The 18,905-nt window shown below is 36.2% G+C and overlaps 1 protein-coding gene and 1 long non-coding RNA gene across 6 annotated transcripts in view; one reads left to right on the top strand and one right to left on the bottom strand.

Moving 5' to 3' along the window:
- LOC129751486 (phosphatase and actin regulator 4) overlaps positions 1-18,905 on the bottom strand; it is a 611,903-nt gene that overhangs the window by 339,297 nt on the left and 253,701 nt on the right. For all 5 annotated transcript variants that reach the window (XM_055747021.1, XM_055747022.1, XM_055747025.1 and 2 more), the window contains one exon: positions 9,730-10,314. In XM_055747021.1, the coding sequence (XP_055602996.1) occupies positions 9,730-10,314 (585 nt within the window). The remainder of the gene's footprint in view (positions 1-9,729; positions 10,315-18,905) is intronic.
- On the top strand, positions 3,955-6,042 carry LOC129751489 (uncharacterized). The gene is made up of 3 exons (XR_008738723.1): positions 3,955-4,248; positions 5,309-5,416; positions 5,736-6,042. It is a non-coding gene; the product is annotated as an uncharacterized LOC129751489 (long non-coding RNA).

Genomic DNA, 18,905 nt, shown 5'->3' with positions numbered 1-18,905 from the left:
TCGACCCAACGTTTTCAAGGAATGGCTGTAAAATCTTTATCTTTTGTTTGCATTTTATTGTGCAAGCTCTATCCAACTTGAGGAACTATAATTATCAACCAGAAAAACACAAATTTTCCCCATAAATTTTACAGAGGTATTGACAACACAGGTCTACTAAATTTATTTTTTCCGAGATGCACATACAGTTATGACTAATTTGGAGGCGTCTTTGGTTTTTTCTTTAGTTTTAACTTTTGAAGCAAAATATAAATCCTTGGAAAACACATTTGTAGACATAAATGCCACGCAACGTTAAATTTTCTAATAAATTGTCAGAAATTTGGAAAATTATAATCTTTTGAACCTACTACATCTAGGAAAAATAAAGAAACCTTAATTGAATAGAGGATAACAAATTGAATCAAAATTAGTATTGTTTCATAAAGGTGTGTTGGTTTATCAGTTACTAATGATTAATTTACTAGAAACTGATGAGTTTTAATTCAGAACACCAGATACTTAAAATTATGTTTTGAAACAGTATTCAAAAACAACTATTGAATGATTGTATGATTTTAATAAAAACACTCATTTGAGCCTCAGGATTCAAACCATTCAAACTCTAACCAACTATTTTTTATGAATAATTCCTACAATAAAATTGCATGTGAGTAAAATGTAAAACTAGTTTAAAAAATTAAAATAAGTGAGAAAATTGGAGCGTGTGAAACGCAAATTTTCATGTAAACAACAATTTTCGACCACGTGGCGACGAAATTTCAAAACATTATCAGGGATGCCAGTTTGATGAAAATTTCATACTTCCTTAAAAATCTTGGGTCACAATTCATTTTACATTACTTTGGGATTATAAATTCCTCTGAAGAAATGGTATCTAGTGTAATTATACCAGATTGGTTGGTTTTATTTACGAGCTTACGCAGATTTAAAAGAAGAAAAAACAAGGAAAGCGAGGTTTGGGGGTGGTCTGGCTTTGGAGGAAAAAAGCTAGGTTTTTACCAGGATATATCCACAATTTCGGCGAAATCAAAACCAAAAGCACCAATAAAACTATCGATGTATAATTTTTGCGTCAAATAACAATTTTTGCTTCATCAAATTGAACTTATAACCTTTTATTTCAATTAATAATAAATAAGATCAATGCCACTAAGTGTCTCGAGAAAAATTAATTTTTCATGATTAAATTTTGCAACTCATGAAACTTTATAAAAATACCGCTATTTGGACAGATAAGTCCGGTTTTCAATTTGAAAACTTAAATTCCATTGCACGAATTTTGCAATGATTTCTGGTAAAAAAGACTGACTTTGTTCGGCCTTTGTTCGGAAAGGTTAAGCATATGACATTTTGTATTTTGTTACTGTCTTAAATATATCCAAAAACCCTCTTTGTTCACATCCAATCGAATTCCAATTCCAATCGAAAATATAATTATGATATTGGTTACGTCTTAAGAAGTTGAGGATTAGTTGCATAAGACTGAAAGCAGTCAGAATGGCGGAAAATTTTAGATCTAACCTTCCTAACCTGTTTTTTTTTTATTTATTGAGCTGTTGCTTTTGACAACTACTTGTCAAAAAGTTTTTATTAGCATGGATTGTTAGATGAACGTGTTTTGGAAAAGTCTATCCAAAAAATGAATAAAAATAATTGGTGCTACGCTAAGTAAACCCCGTCTATATGCGGGGTTGAGCTGTGGAGGGTTAAATAATGTTAATCAAGAATGAGAGCTGGAATGCATGGGAGAACAATTCTTTTCATTCCGATGGACTTTGACACTCGACCAGTATAACTTTCGGCGAAAGATGTGGGTTTAAGTCCTACCGGGAGACAAGGCGAATTTTTACGCATGTTTTTCAACAACAAATTTTCATCTTGTCTAGTCCCTGAAATTTCAACCTACACAGTTGGATTAATTTTTATACAAAAAAGTTTCGCTGACTGAATGTTTGAATCAAGACCCATCTCTGGGTCGCAGTTTTAAAAAAATATCTCAAATATTTGCTTTTTCGAACGTTAAACTTCCAAATGAGGATCATTAAAATTTCGTTTAATTAACCTTGTGCTGATATGAAGATGCTCATATAAAATATGAATTTATAGATTTCATAAATTTTCTTCTATTCAACATCATTTAATTGAATGACATTTATAACGAGAGATTCTTTAATGAACTTACATTTTTTTAACTCCCCGGTATACAAAATACAAAAATCATTTTTTTCAACATTTTCTCGCATGGAACATTATAAATTCGCAGTTTGACGTTGTATCAAAGAATATTGAAATAAATTTAAATAATTGGTTTAAAAAATTTTAATTTCTTTTCTTTTTTAGAAATTTTTCAAATACCTATCTCTTATTTATTTCAATGAGATCAAATAGGAGGAAAAGGGGCAGTGTGCAGCACTACCTCCCTTCTCCCCTCTACTCATTCAAACTGAACGAATTGGACGATTCTAGAAAATTTGTTAGATCACCCCCACCCCCAAAGGCCGAGCTCTATGGCCGCGCCTGAAGGTAACAAACTGTGTGCTCACCCGAGCAGACTTTGATGCCTGAATTGATATCAAACTGTAACCAAAATGTGCTATCAATGCCAAAATGATAGCATTATTAGCTATCGCATTTTTCCCGATGGCAAAATTTGGTTTCATTGAAGCATTAATATGTCGGAATATGATACCAAATGAATACCTAAGTAAGGTATTGAGACCAAAATGGAAGCAATATTTGGTTTTGTTTTTTCTAAGATAACAAAACAAGGTATCATTAAGGTTTCATTTATTACGATAGAGCAGCAAAGTGAGATCAAAATGATAGCATGATTTGGTATTCAATTTTATTCAGATTTATTAGGTGTTTAAAATTAAAACTGAAATTAAAACTGAACACAAACAGCAAATTTGTTCGTTAACGGTATAGTGCGCATAACTTAAGTGGTGATTTTTCAATGATTGCAAAAACAGGTATCATTAAGGTATCCATACTTTAAGAAAATGGAATTGAAATCTGAAATGTGTAACGGAATTCCATACGACGCATAATGTAATTCAATGAATTGAGTCGTTACTAGTACAAGATGCTCATTATTTTGTGTTGATGTTTAGTAAAACTGGGCATCATGAGGGTATCATTATTGTATATTAGTAATTTTTATTTTGGCAAACGCCGAATACAAACTAAGAATAATAATAACCCATTGGGGATAAAAAATTGCAAAAAACACTCGACTTTAACTTCATAGACTATGAAACTACAGAAACAAGAGAAAGAAACAAGAATTATTCTTTCAATAAATTGCAAAAAAAAATATTTTTTCAGTTCGAGTCGTAATTATGACTGATTATAAAATCGAGTTTTGCAAACGTACTTACTTAGTATTGAGAAACGTACATTTTTGCACTTTTAGCATTCATTATGTGTATTTTTGTAAAATTTCAGTCAAAGTTTTAAGATTTAGCAGGAGCAGCTTATCAATACATGAATTAAAACATATTAAATTTTTCAAACTTTCTACTATTTTTTGGCACATGACCCAAAAGCTTTCGGTGATGTGGCCATATATTTTATTTATGTAGGGAGCAGATGTCTCTTCTCTTTTATTACAGTTTCTCTAACCATTATATATACACATTGATGGCCAGCTTTCTCGATAACATGTGTAATTTTTACTCATACGAGTGTTTCATGGGTGTAAATGCAATAATATTCAATTACGTTTCATAAAAATTTTACAGTATGATTTATCACAGTGTATTGAACGAAGTGCAAAATCAAAACAAACAAGAGCCAGAAAAGAAAGCGAGACCAAAAAGTGGCTGTCCAAAAAGTAGTTAACAAGTCTCACCGTAAATTGACGACTCCGTTGCTCCGTTGCTGGGTAAGTTGTTATTCCTTATTGGATCGTTAAATAGTGCACTATTTATGTTATTCCAGAGTGAGGTCGCCTTGCAGGAAAGCAGCTACCGAAAGATATCCACCTGCGCCCAATCCACGTTAAATGCATAACATTCGATTTTCTTGAGTTTAACTCGTGAAATTCTACAAGATTTTCGACGTTCAACAAGGCCTTCGTAAATTGATGCCAATGTATATCCCTGCTTGGGCTATTCAAAGATTTTTCGAGGTTAAGCTATCCCCGGCCGGAAGATGCGTGCTATCATGCCAAAAGACATCCAGCTGGTTCGACGAGTCCATGGTGCGATTTCTGAAACTAACTTGGATCACGATTGTGCTCAGGTAAGAGTATTCAAGAACTGTAGTTTTATGTAATTGGTATTATTTATTTTCGAAATGATGCCGTAATTTTTCTGTGCGGAAATTAACAGTTACTTCTTTTCCAATATCCAGTAATAAATGTATATTTTTAGTGTTTTTCTCTAGATAAACTCTCGTTGAACAACATAAGTTTTTTTTTAAATGACTAAAGTTTTCTTACAATAACAATGTCTAGGAAGGAGAGCACTATGTGAATTCTTTTCTTGAAGATAACTGTTTTGTTCCATTGCCTGAATCCTACTCGTTATGCTTCTCCGATACTATCTTTCATTCTTTGTCACATGATCTGTTATTCCGTTTCGGATAAGGAACTGCACACGTCTTGTGTAATTCTCTTTTAATCAGGCTCTTCAAAGAACAATTTCATTTAAACACAGAGAACAAGCTTCGTAATTTGGCTTCTATACTAAGTCGCTTAGCCTGCAGATATTTATTTATGAGATTAGTCTACGTTATTTTGTTGCTTGAACGAAATGCAATTGAATATCTCATTTTAACCGGATAACTAAGTTATTTTTGAAAATTGTAAACAAAATTGCTGACCTGTGACTTATTCCAGCAGTAAAAAAGAGCTTCCGATGCCCAGTGAGGACGAGTCGTTAAGATTTATATGTAAATTTAGGTCAAAAAGATTAACTGCTTGTCTCATGTATCTTGAAAATTATGGGAGTATCATCAACCAAACATACGGTTTGGGTAGCCTGGAGTGTTAGGTGGCCTGTAGCTTAAGAGTTATTATAAAACGCAGTGATATAACAGTTGCATAACTGAAGGCTATTTTTTTATGCGATGATATTCAAGTTAGATTTCCTGTATAAACAACTGATTGTTTTGAAAATAAAAAAAAGACATAAAATATTGAAAAATTACGCTCATACAAGTGATGTTAAAACGCCTGAATGTAACCAATAGGTAGCATGCCAAATCGAACTCAGATTCTCTACACTTTCAAGTCCTGTGTTAAAAACGCTAAGAAGCTTAGGCGGAAATGTTTATAAATCAATGTTATTCATACTTTCAGGCAGAAGTTATTTCTTTCAAAATCTGCAGAAGATGTCGATGGGGCAAGGACGACCAGTGCTAAGGAAGAATCCACATTCTTACCTCAATTTAATGCTTGATAAATCGGGTAAGTTGGTTTAACAGAAACTTATTCTGTTTCCTTTAAGGCCGCAATCGGTTGGAACCTTAATTTCATTAGTTCTGCACTTTTATCGCTTACAATTGATTCAAGAAAATCTTCCAGCAAATAGTAATTTATTGATCCATTTTTGCAAATCTTCGATATTAAAGCATAATAAACTTTAATCCTACTAAGAATATAAGTTTTCTTGTTTAAAAAAAGATATTCTGGATCGAACCGAAATGTTATGAAATCCATTGGAGTACTCTTCAAACCTATAAACTATTCAATTGAAAGGTACATAGTAATTATTTCCTATTTTCAGGGCAATCATTTTGGTTCCTGGAAGATCATCAAAGCTGATTCAATCGAACGACACCAAACTACATAAAATGATTTATTTGACCATAAACAACCGTCATGTAGCATTTCCGTAGACACCAATGAGCAAAGCGATGAGTGCATGCATTTGGTGTAACTGTTAGAGATGTCTTCAAGCTTCGAAAAACTAAGCGCTAGAATTTCATTGCTCCATCGAGTAAAATATGGCATTTGAAAGAAACCTAGAACAACGCCTGCTGGTATGTATGCATCATAACAGCGAACCGGAGAAGGAGCACTTGGAAGTTGATCTCGAGCAACATTTTTCAAACGAAACAGGGTAATAGAGTAGTGTTATTCATAGTAGCTGTGCTCTCGAGTGACATAAACCAAAGGCTTTTTGAGTGAAGCATCAATTAGCAAATTAATTTAAGCTTTTGCTTTTTGACTGTTAGTTAAATATCACAAAACTTAACCATATGCATTTCAAATAACTCTGAAAATTGCTCTTCCTTCGTTTGTTCTCTAATATTCATTCGGAAATTTCATGACTCTTCCAACACATATGAAAAATATTTTAATCATGTTTTACCCATATAAAGTGTAACCACAAAAATCTCCCGTATGCGTATAAATTTAGAATAGTTATTAATTATTGCCATGATTGACGTTCCTTTATTATAATATACACTAGTCAAACTAATCTTTTAGTAGAGTCGCAAAAAAGAAAAATAAATTCAATATTTCCAAATTTATTTATTGAAATTTGAATGATATGGACAATCCAAACATTGTTCCAATTTTATTTAGGTTCAATTTCTTTGCTTTTTGTGTGTGATTTGAACTCCTTGATGTTAATATAAATTCTATTTTACACTATAAAATAATGGTGATCTCAAATAAAAAATAAGCAATTGAACTTTGGAATTTTAACTGAAAACGCTGATTCATAGGACTTTTTTTCGAAGGCAAATCTTGGAATAATTTTAATGATAAGTTCGTCGACCATTTTTGTTGAACATTTTTTCTCTTGTACTCTAGCTTTTTAAGGTATTTATGTATGTATACCGTTGTTGGATTTCTAGAAATCACATTAAGAACAAATTTTGTTAGTCAGATTTTTAACGCCTTTGTGTAGACAACGTACATATTTTAAAGTCAACATGTTTTGTTCTTTTATATCATCTGAATATAACACTTAGTCTGTGCAAAGGCGTTTAAGTTCATCAAACTTTGTTCTTTATGTTAAACTGCATTCTTAACATAATTTCAGGCGTTTAGTCACATGAAAGTTTTCTGGAGGCAAACTGTGTTGCGAATTGAAAATATAAATCGCTAGTAGAGTCTTTACTGTTTTTACTTTTTGATTTATTTCATCAATCGAAAAATTGTTTTTTTTTGTGAAATATTAGTTTTATTGAGCATATTACAAATGCAAAATTATAGCAAATTATGCTCGGGTATGCTATCATGCCTTGTTAGCAATATTTTGTATCATTTTGTCCTAATAAAGGTGGTACAATACAAAAATTAAGGTATCGTTTAAAATTGTAAGATAGCTCAGTGATGCCGAATTTTGGTTTCGCATGGAAGCTTAATGATGCCTCGTTTAGTAGCGTTTTCAAAAAGGATTTGATATCAAAACGATGCCAAATTTTGGCTGTGAAATGTACCTAATAGTGGCATCATTATGCTCTCCAAACTCGTTTTGAATCGTTGGCTAAATAAGGTATCATTAAGGTTTCAGTGAAACCTACAGTTGGTTTAATTTTGGTATCGGTATATGAAAAGTGAGACCCAAATTTTGGCATTGTACCACCTTTATTCGGGCAAAATGATACCTCATTTTACTTTCAAGGCATGATAGCAAAATTAGGTATAATTTTGCCATAAAAGTCTGCTCGGGCATCTTTTGGAATTTAATCTATTTCAGAAGTTAGTTAAACATATGAAATAATAGCAGACTTTGAAGTTGTTTATACCATAATACATGAAATCTGTTCCAGCCTTTACCTTCAAAACGATGGATATACTTATCAATATTTTTGACAGAACTGTAGAACTTTTTTTTGAAACTCACTAACAAATTAAATTTTACTTGAATTCCAAATGTGAACATCAATCATAAAAAAAATCTGATTCTAAGTTCTACTGATAGTTTTTTTGCGTTTATAAAACGTCAAGTAGTTCATTGGTATATAATTAAATATTACTTATCGAACCGATACATTTCTGAATCCTAATCAATAAAAATGATACTAGGGGAGATGAGGGCATAACGAGCACCCGAGGCATAATGAGAAGTCCATTTTTCTACATAAGTACGTATTTTCTTAAACAAATTTTCATGAGGACTTGTTTCGTACTACCTATAGTATTAATTTTTCACCAAAAAAGAAATATCCTTTTCATATTTACAGAAATATTAAATAATAACCAGCCAGGTTCTCAAGTGACGAAAATATTATAATTTTTGAGCACCACCAAATAAGCTTTTATGACCTTTAAATCATCTTGATCTGAAATGTACACACTGCAACATGATCTACACATTGTTTCTCAATTTTCAGGATCATAAAATTTTTGATTTTTCACTTTAATCAATTGTAAAACGCGTTTTTACTTTAATTTGTTCACTAGAGGCGAACAGAGCACTTTCAATGAAGGCATATTGAGCATTTTCTGCCGGGGAATCTAGCAGCGAATTCGACTCGATGAAGTCAATTGAGTAATAGAGCTACAGCTTAACTTGTATCGTCTGACGATTTGGCCTATTGGTAAGATGTCGGAGAGGTAATCAGTAGACTCGAGTTCGATTCCTGTTCGAGGGGATTTTTTTTTGCACATACCATTCATGATTGATTTTTTTTATTGTTACATTATACGGCTAATAGCATCAAAGCATCATCCGTCAAACAAAACACCAGAAACATAATGTATGAACATGTGTTAATTCTTTGAATTCTACAAACAGACCTAGATTATTTTGTTTTTGCTTTGTTTGATGAATCTACGCCTCACCGTTTAGTGCAATCATGATCATAAATGATAAAAGAAGAAAAAAAAATCACCTCCACCAGGAATCGAACTCGAGCCTACTGATTATCTCTCCGACATCTAACCAATAGGCCAAATCGTCAGACGATACAAGTTGAGCTGTAGCTCTATTACTCAATTGACTTCATCGAGTCGAATTCGCTGCTAGATTCCCCGGCAGAAAATGCTCATTATGCCTTCATTAATGGTGCTCATACTGCCTCGGGGGGTTTCTCATTATGCCTCTACAGTGACTGGTTTTCAGCTTTCGGCAAAATTTTTTAAAATGCATCTTTAAACGTTTTTGTCTACTTTTTCAAGTTTCATCCAATTAGACAATAGACTATTTGAGTGTCGGAACACGAAACAATGATGTAATTCACATATTACAGCTGTTCTCTATGGTTAAATAAGCATTTTCCTTAAGGTGCCCATTATGCCCTCATCTCCCCTAATATACACACTATCGGATGGATAAATTTGGATGAAAGGGAACCTTTTCCAGTTGATTAGCAGTTGAAATTGCTATGCAATTGTGATCTACATCTTTTTTCTATTTTTTTTAGAATGTGGAACAGGCATAAACGAGAGGCGATCTTAACACATTGAGGATCGCGACAAAATCTAAGCCAAGAGACACCTAAATTTCACAAATTTATCTTATTTGAGTTACGGCGTGTTGTGTTCAATTTTGTCGGATAGAGTTTAATAAAGAAAAAGGAATAGAACACAAACAAGATATTTCGTATTTGGTCCATAATTCGTTAAAATACAAAATGGAACCACCTTATAAATGTAATGTACGAGTGGTGTAATGTAGAAGTTGTAGGGTTTTTGCATTTTGTGCTTACATATAGAGAAATGTTTGTAAAAATAGAACAAAATGTTATTCGACTGTTCGTTAGACTAAAATACAATTCAAGTAACTAATTTTAACAAATGGAAAAATATACAAGACTTACCTAAACTACTGCTATTGGCAACGTTGGCAAAGTGCTGCTGCAACTGCTGCTGCAGCGCCTGATGCTGGTTCATTCCACCGCCACCTCCACTGCCAGCACCAATCTGATGGGCGGACTGCGAATGAGCCAACCCACCTGTCATCATTCCCATGGAGTTCCCACTTATACTGCTGGAACCACCTCCACCACCCCCACCACTGGACGCAAGTATACTGGCCAGAGCCTGCCCGGCCGTACCGCCCCCGATCATATTGGCACCGATGACCGATGAATTGTTTGGCCCAGCACCACCACCGGAGGAACCGCCGCCCCCATTCAGGATCGACGACAGGGACAGTGGTCCGCCACCATTCTGATTATTGGAACTACTACTGGCCATCATCGAACCGCCACCATGATGCCCGGACCGGAAGCTGCCCCCATCGCCGCCCATGCCTATGCTACTGATACCGCTAATCTGTTGAGCCGATTGTGATAAAGGCACATTGCTGGTTATGCTACTAGTATTTGGTACTGCTGCATTCATCAGACCACCTCCTCCGTTGGAGCCATTTAACGAGTTGTATATCGTGAATTGTTCCTCGTCTGGAATGAAAACAGAAACGAAACATTTGAATTTCTTATATCTTGGACACAGTTCGGAAGGGTAACGTTCAGATTGGATAGAAAAGGAGTGTAACACAAAGTAACATCTCAGTTTTACAAGGAGGGTGGTGACATCTATCCACACGGAGGGTGAAATACAACACCGTTACGTGTAGCACAGATTCGAACAGGGCGCTAGATAGAGTTATGAAATGCAAAATGCAAACGGTATGAAATATTTCAACTGTTTGAGTCTTCGATGGAGAGTGATGTAACGGGCGAAGCGTAACGTGATATCTGAGACACATTCTACAGACAAAACTGTGTAACTCGTAAGAAATCTACAGTAGTGTGGCTAAAATTATAAAAAATGACGCGTTTTCGGAAAAATAAAAAATGTAAAAAAATCAAATCGATCAGTTTTCTAGACGATAATCAACTATTAGACCGCTGCAAGCTTTATATGAAAATTTCAAATTCTTTAATTTTTACACCGCCCATAACTTTTTTTGGTTGCTTTTGCTGCCAGAAATTGCAATAAATATTTTGGAAACGCTCCATCCCTTTCTGAATTAGCGCTACGAATTTTAATTTAGTATGGAAATATGTATGGGAAAACAATTTTTTTTTTCATTTAAAAATCCCCAGTGATGTACTGAAATTTTAAAAAATAACAACATAACTTTGGATGGAAAAAATTCTTTCCTCTTGCAGTATAATTCATGTGAATAAAGCACAAACCGAACTTGTACCCCAGAAAAGATATTCGATGTTATACAAATATTTTTTTTAATTCTTTTTTTATTTTTTATTTTATTTTTATTTTATTTTTTTTAACTGCTTACTTGAAAGCTGTGTAACCGTACGATGAGAATTAAAAATCTCAAAAAACTGCTTTGCGTATCCAGAGAATTTAATGATTTATTTAACCTTCACCACTACATTTCTTGAAATTTGTGAAAGCTCTACTAGCCAGCAAAACTGGTTATAACTTTTTTGATGAATTGCTAAGCTGCTTGTCATGTTAGCAAAAAATGGAGCTTAAATATACCAGAAATCAAAGACCAACTTCATTGCAAGCCTATTTGAATTTTCTGGATGATTCAATGTGCAAAAATTTCTTCTTCCATACATGACCCAAAAATCATCGAAAAAAAATATGGAAGCAAAAAGTCATTTTTTGCAGAGCGGTCTAATGTACAATGTTCTGGGACCACAAAGGCAGATGATTCGATGTCCATCAAACTATGTACTATTAGGAGACGATTTGTTAAACCGATGTAAGTGAAATGCTGAGAAAACAAACAGACTCCTGGATGGGATGTAAAACGAAAAACAAAACCACATGCAGCATCCACCGCAAAGTGTTTGTCATTATTACTGTCATTAGCTTTATTGCGTGTCCGTACATCCATGCACATTAGTAGGTACATATCTATCCATAAATATATGAGTAGATACTGTGAGGTACCAAAGACCAAAGATTTATTTATCTCGCAGTAGGTACGCAAATGACAGATGAAAAAGCATGAAATTAGTGGTAAACAGTGCACAGGAGATAAAACGAAGAGGAGAAAAAAGTTCGCAAAGGGAAAAAAGTGAAAGGGATGGTAGAAAAATGCCACCCCTTCTCTTATCCCGTCCATTCACACTAATCACCATTATTGCAGGGAAACTCCAACATGCGAGGAGCATACAAATATCTCGAACTCAAAGAAAAAAGTAAGAGCGAAGTTAGAAATGAGACCGTAATCTTCGGGGGGAAAACACTATGATGGTATTCCTAAAAAGATCTATGCGTTTGAAGGCGAGCTACATACATCTTAATAAAAGTGTCTTTTTTTGGGGAAAATTGTGCTACATACGACATACATTGGACAGAGAAAATATGTGAGTCACATACTTGGGAAGGGTCCTATGAAATGGACCAAGGGATATTTTCCTTTTTCGCAGATTCGTATGCTACAGATGTTGTTCGATTTTAACCAAACTTCAATTTTTTCCTAAACTTGTGTAATCGGAGTAAATACGGATAGGGAAATGGATATAAAGGCACAACGAGCCGTACGAGTATGAAGTACGTAGAAACATGAATAAATTTTCATGAGGAATATTCTTGTACTTCCTAAAGTATTCATTTTTCAGCAAAAAGCAGTCTCCTTTAATACTTTACAGAAATATTTAAAAAAAAAACTTGTTTCTTAATTATTAATTAAATTAAATTAAATTATAATTTTCAAGCATAGGAAAATAAGCTCTAAGAATCGATAAATCATTTTGATCTATAATATACACACTGCTACATGATGTACACATTGATCCTCAAGTCTCACCATAATTGAACTTTTGCTTTTCTACTATTATAAATTTTAAAATGCGTTTTTATTTAAACATCGTGACTCGGAGCAAACAGAGCACCAGTGATCGGAGCACGATGGGCATTCTCTGTCGTAGAATATAACAGCGAATTCAACTCAATGAAGTCAACTCAATTTTAAAGCTACAGCTTGATTAATTTCATCTGACGATTTGGCCTAGTGTTAAAGTGTATTAGAAGTAACTCAGAGGACTCGAGTTAGATTTCTGGTCGAGGCGATTTTTCTATTCATCATTATGCACAAGCCCGGATCAAGGGAGGGCAATGCAATGGGGGCGGTTGCCCCGGGCCCACCGAGAAAAAACGTTACCTTAATCAGAGTGTTTGAAGTTCTAGGAATCTAAGATAGAAAATCGAAACTTAAATCAGAATTTAAACTTAAAATATAACAGCTGAGAGACCTCTGTGAAAAAATATCTCAAATTGTTTTACCCTTATATAAATTTAGGAGGGTCCTCTAGAGGCTCTGCAGAATATATCCCGGACTAAGCAAATCAGGACATTTTTTTTTCAAAACCTTGGGGAGCATTTGATTTCGAATTTTTCAAAACACAATCGGAACAAATCTATGCAAAAACCAGAGATAATTTAAAAAGAAATTGTTTCTCGTCTCTCTAAAAAATACATACAGATAGTTACAAAATTGTCAACCAGTCAACCAGTTTGCTTTACTAGTCCAATCCTCTTTACTTTCCGAAAATATCAGGGGAATCTGGAATGTTTACCCGAAAATAAAGATACATCACTTTCTCTCAATTATCGAATGAAGAATATATTTTAGGATATATTTAATTATGAAATTTTCTCTCTACATTTAGAAAAACAAAATATTACGACTTTTCCGGCCACTAAATTAACTTTCTCTTGAAAAAAAACATACACCGCCAAGCCGATTTCAGCTTTACAGTCTGTTGGGGGAAATTGTTCACCTGAGCACTTTACCGGTTCGGACACTTTGCGGGAATTCGCGGATTGCAAATAAAACACTTTGCAACTTCGGTTTCGATTAGATTCGCGGCGGTTTATTGTGGGGCGATTTGTTGTCGACGGTGGTTTATGCTAAACTGTGCTGCTGCTGCTGTTTCAATCAGCTGTTTCGGCAGTCACGCACTAACACACTCGCAACGGCAGAACTGTCAAAGCCGTGCGATGTTTTTTTTATTGCTGGGGGTGTTCAAGCATTTCAAATGTCGATATGTTTTCCTTCTTTTTCTAACATATGCCGCCCGCCTTGAAATATCATTTCAATCTATCTTACTTACTCTAACGGTATATAAAAATAATTCAGTTTTGTTTTGATTTCATATTTCTTCTCTTCTGTGCCGGTGAAACTAGTAAAACTAACAATTTTACGAGCTGCGAAAGCAAATTTGCTTTAAATATTCTTAAAAACCTATCTAGTGCGTGAATTTGTGTTGCTGTGCATATGTGGTGTGTTAATCTGGTGCTGAAGAATTTTGGGTTCAATGCATGGAGCTGCCAATTTGCATCGGAAGGATCCCGTTAGCTGCTGGGTCGGAATCAGCTGTTGTATACTGCACCTGCAGTCCGAATACGGTTACCAGTGTGCTAATTTTCAACTGCTTTGGTGATTAATGAACTAATTTCTTGTCTCGCTGTTTTAGCCATTTCGTTCTATTATGCAGATCAGACAAGTATTGAGTTGACCATCTTTTCCAAATTTGTTGGGCTGTTTTTTCCATTCTGTGCAATACATTTAAACGATTGTCTGGTACATCTTCCCAGTTCTGTTCTGGGGGAGCAGTGAGCGATTTTTGAACCAAGAAATGACCAGGAGTAAGCACTTCGAAATCGTTTGGATCGTTACTACATGGAGTGAGCGGACGTGAATTTAGAACTGCCTCAATTTGTACAACGACAGTCTGCAGTTCTTCTAGGCCCAACGTGCGTGTACCAATAGTGCGTTTCAAGAGTGATTTAAACGACTTCACTGCAGACTCCCAAAGTCCACCAAAATTGGGTGATCGAGCTGGGATAAACTTAAATTCAATCCCCTGGTTTGCTGAGTGCTTTACAACCGATCCTTGAAAACTTTTCTCGCTGAATAGGTTGGAAAGTTCGTCGAGTTTCCGTTTGGCTCCTACAAAATTTCTGCCATTATCGCACATAATCAAGCTGGGCGTGCTTCTTCGGCCACAAAACCGTTTGAAAGTGGCAAGAAACCCATCTGTTGACAAATCTGACGCGACTTCAAGATGCACAGCTTTCGTAACCAGACACACATAAATGGCTACAAATACCTTCACCGGGCGACATCGACGTTGGGGGTAAGTGACAAGGAATGGGCCGCAGTAATCTACTCCCATACGTTGAAATACTGGGTTTTGTGTCACTCTTTCCGGGGGTAAATCAGCCATAAGCTGTTCTTGAATTTTGGGTCTAGCACGAAAACAACGTACGCAATTATGGATTACTGACCGAGCCAAACTGCCTGCATGAATTGGCCAAAACTTCTGACGAACTGTTGCGATCAACAGCTGCTGTCCAGCGTGAAACAACTTCTGATGGTAATACGACATGACTGATCTGGTAAGTGGATGCTTATAGTCCAATATAAACGGATGTTTTCTCGTTTCAGAGATTGCTGCATTCTCTAATCGACCACCGACACAAATTATTCCGTTCATCATGCGTGGATTGAGAGACAGCAACTTTGAACTGACTGAAATCTGACGGTTATTCGACAAATCTGCATATTCTTTCGGAAAACTTTCTTTCTGGGACAATCTGACTAAGCACTGAAGGGCTTCTTCTAACTCTGAAGCTGACAAATATCCGACTTTTCTGTTACTGTTGTTACACTTTTGCGCATTGAAACGAAATCGCAAAAAGTACGCGGTCAATCGAATTGAATCTACAAGTGAGGCTCTCAATTCGAATATCTCATTGGTTGTCAAAGAATCAGCGACGGCAGTGACAGCTCCTCTCTCTTCGAGCATGGAACTGGGTATTTCTGGGCAAATTTGTTGAGGTTGAGGCCAATGCGATTCCTCCAATCGTAACCAACTGGGACCATGAAACCAAAGAGATTGATACTGTAACTGAGCGGGGGTCATTTCTCGCGATATGATATCTGCTGGGTTTTCTGTGCCTGCGACATGACTCCACACGCCCGACCGTGTAATATGCTGGATTTCGGACACCCGATTTGCCACAAAATTAGTCCATCTTGACGGTGAAGATGCAAGCCAACATTTGACTATCATCGAGTCTGTCCAGAAAAACGATTTGAAAGAAGACAGCTCCGTGCCTTTCACGAGCTTCTCAAACAGGTGAGCAAGCAGTAATGCAGACGACAACTCTAACCTTGGAATTGACTGACGTTTCTTCTTTTTCTGGAGATTCTCTAAAGGAGCGACTCGTGATTTTGAGGTCATCAATTGAACAACAGTTTCACCCGATTCTGACACAGTTCTGACATAAATACAGGCCCCATAGGCCTTCTCTGAAGCATCACAAAATCCATGTATTTGTAATGAACTGACATTTTTACTGACACCCACCCATCGTGGTACTGACACATTATCTAACCCAATAAAATTTCTTCTGTATTCATCCCAAGCGCTCTTTAAATCTTCGGTAAGCTCGTCATCCCATCCGCATTGTAGTTTCCAAAGTTCCTGAACGAAAATTTTTGCTTGAATAATCACAGGACCGACTAATCCTAATGGATCAAATAACTTGGAAACATCTGACAAAATTGACCTTTTTGTAATGGGTGCTGAAATCTTCCAACTTGGGGTACTAAACCGAAAAACATCTGACTCTGGTTCCCATAACAATCCCAAAGTTTTTACTGTCGAGCTTGATGAATCAAGCTCCAAAACCGAACGTTCATCTCGAAGATTTTCAGGGATTTTTAAGAGTATTTCTGAGCTGTTCGAAACGTATTTTCGTAAAGACATACCTGCTGAGTCCATTAGTTCTGACATTTCTTTGACTAACTGTACACCTTCTTCGATACTGTCAACTCCAGCAAGCATATCATCGACGTAGAAACTACGACCCAAAATCTTCGACGCTAAGGGATAAGTTTTAGAACCCTGATCGGCTAGGACTTGCAAACACTTTGTTGCCAAGTAAGGCGCTGACGCTGTTCCGTAAGTTACTGTTAACAACTCGTAAGTGCGAAGGGGTTGATCGGTGGAGTCTCGCCAAAGAATTCACTGCAATTTTTGGTCTGATTTCTGAACTTGGATCATACGGTACATTTTGGCAATATCTGCCACAATCGCAAACTGACACAATCTGAATCGCAATACAATATCAATCAGCTCATCTTGTACAACCGGGCCAACCATAAGCGCATCATTTAAAGAAACTCCTGTCGACGACTTACAGGAAGCGTCGAAAACCACCCGTAACTTTGTCGTGGTGCTTTCGGGCTTAAGAACAGCGTGATGCGGCAAATAGTAGCAAACTTCATTTAACTGACTTGAGCTGACGATAACTTCTGACATATGACCAAGACTCTGATATTCATGAATAAATTCAGAATACAACCTTTTCAACTCAGAATCCATTGACAATCGTTTCTCCAAACTCAAAAACCGTTTCGTGGCGATAACTTTAGAATCTCCAATCCGATTCAAAAACCTTCTTTTTTAGGCAAAGTTACAACAAATCTTCCTGACTCATCTCTGACAGTAGTATTCTTAAAAATCTCTTCACAAGCTGACTCTTCAATCGACTGAACGCTGCGAACATGACATGTTTCGAGCTCCCAAAAACGTGTGAGCTGATCTTGAATATCACCGACTGAACAGACATAAACTTCTGACTGAGAAACTGAATTTTGATTATTGGGCAATCTACCAGACACAATCCAGCCAAAAACTGTATTCTGTAATGTGGGTCCGTTCTCTAACGGCTTCATTCTTCCATCTGACAATAAATCCATATAAAATTCGGCTCCAATTATAACATCAATTGGACCAGACTCATAAAACCCAGGATCTGCTAAACAGGCCGAACTCGGCAGCGTAAGGATCGAAGGATCAAAAGCAGCAGTAGGCAGATCAACTGTTAACCTTGGCAGTACAAAAAATTGCATCCATTCTTTAAACTGGGAAATTCTGGGGGATCTAGAACCAACTTCTGCGGAAACTAATTTCGTTGAAACCATTTGAGACGACCATATGTTTTGGTGCCAGCCCATGAATTAGTGTTAGTGAGGAACATGTATAACAGATCAGCAGACGTCAAAGTAGATCCATCCGAAAGTGATCTAAAAGGGGCTTTCGGATGGATATAAGCTCTGTTCACTGCTCGAACAGAAGCTTTCATTCCTATGTAAAATTAACACTTACACAAAATATCGTTGTAGTTGAATATTGTACATATAGGACAAATTTATATTTCCATCATTTCTCTCATTCTACTACACTTTGTGTACAACACATTTGAAGCATAAAACAGTCCAAACCAATCCGTCGGCTTGTACACATCGCAAATAAAACCCCCCCAATTATCGAATCGAATAAAGTTGTGTTTTGATTAAGTTGAATCAAAAAGTGTTCGGGTTTCTTATCGCGTCCGAAAGAGTGTTCCGGTGCCTTAACATTTGATCCGGCTCGAAGGACCAAAATGTTGGGGGAAATTGTTCACCTGAGCACTTTACCGGTTCGGACACTTTGCGGGAATTCGCGGATTGCAAATAAAACACTTTGCAACTTCGGTTTCGATTAGATTCGCGGCGGTTTATTGTGGGGCGATTTGTTGTCGACGGTGGTTTATGCTAAACTGTGCTGCTGCTGCTGTTTCAATCAGCTGTTTCGGCAGTCACGCACTAACACACTCGCAACGGCAGAACTGTCAAAGCCGTGCGATGTTTTTTTTATTGCTGGGGGTGTTCAAGCATTTCAAATGTCGATATGTTTTCCTTCTTTTTCTAACACAGTCTGCATATGCGTGGAAAACTTAGGATTAACATTAAAAACCAAGTACCAAGATGGCAATTCTGGCCCTATCTACATCAAGTAAAGTCTGTTTCACATAGAATCTGGTCGCATCTTCTCATTTACTGCAGCGCCCCTAGTTGTCACATCGCGAATCTATTGGCAGTGTTTTAATCCGGATGGTTTGTTTACTTTGTGGTGAAAATTTCATCAAGATTGAAGCAGTCAGTCAAAAGTTATCGACGATGGAACGCGAAAGGTGAGAGAAAATTCTGCACACTCACGTAGAGAAACCG

The sequence above is a fragment of the Uranotaenia lowii genome, chromosome 3 (assembly GCF_029784155.1).
Source record: "Uranotaenia lowii strain MFRU-FL chromosome 3, ASM2978415v1, whole genome shotgun sequence".
Classification (NCBI taxonomy): Eukaryota; Metazoa; Arthropoda; class Insecta; order Diptera; family Culicidae; genus Uranotaenia; species Uranotaenia lowii.
Note: the sequence above shows the minus strand (reverse complement) of the source record. Positions and strands in the feature narration are given on the sequence as shown.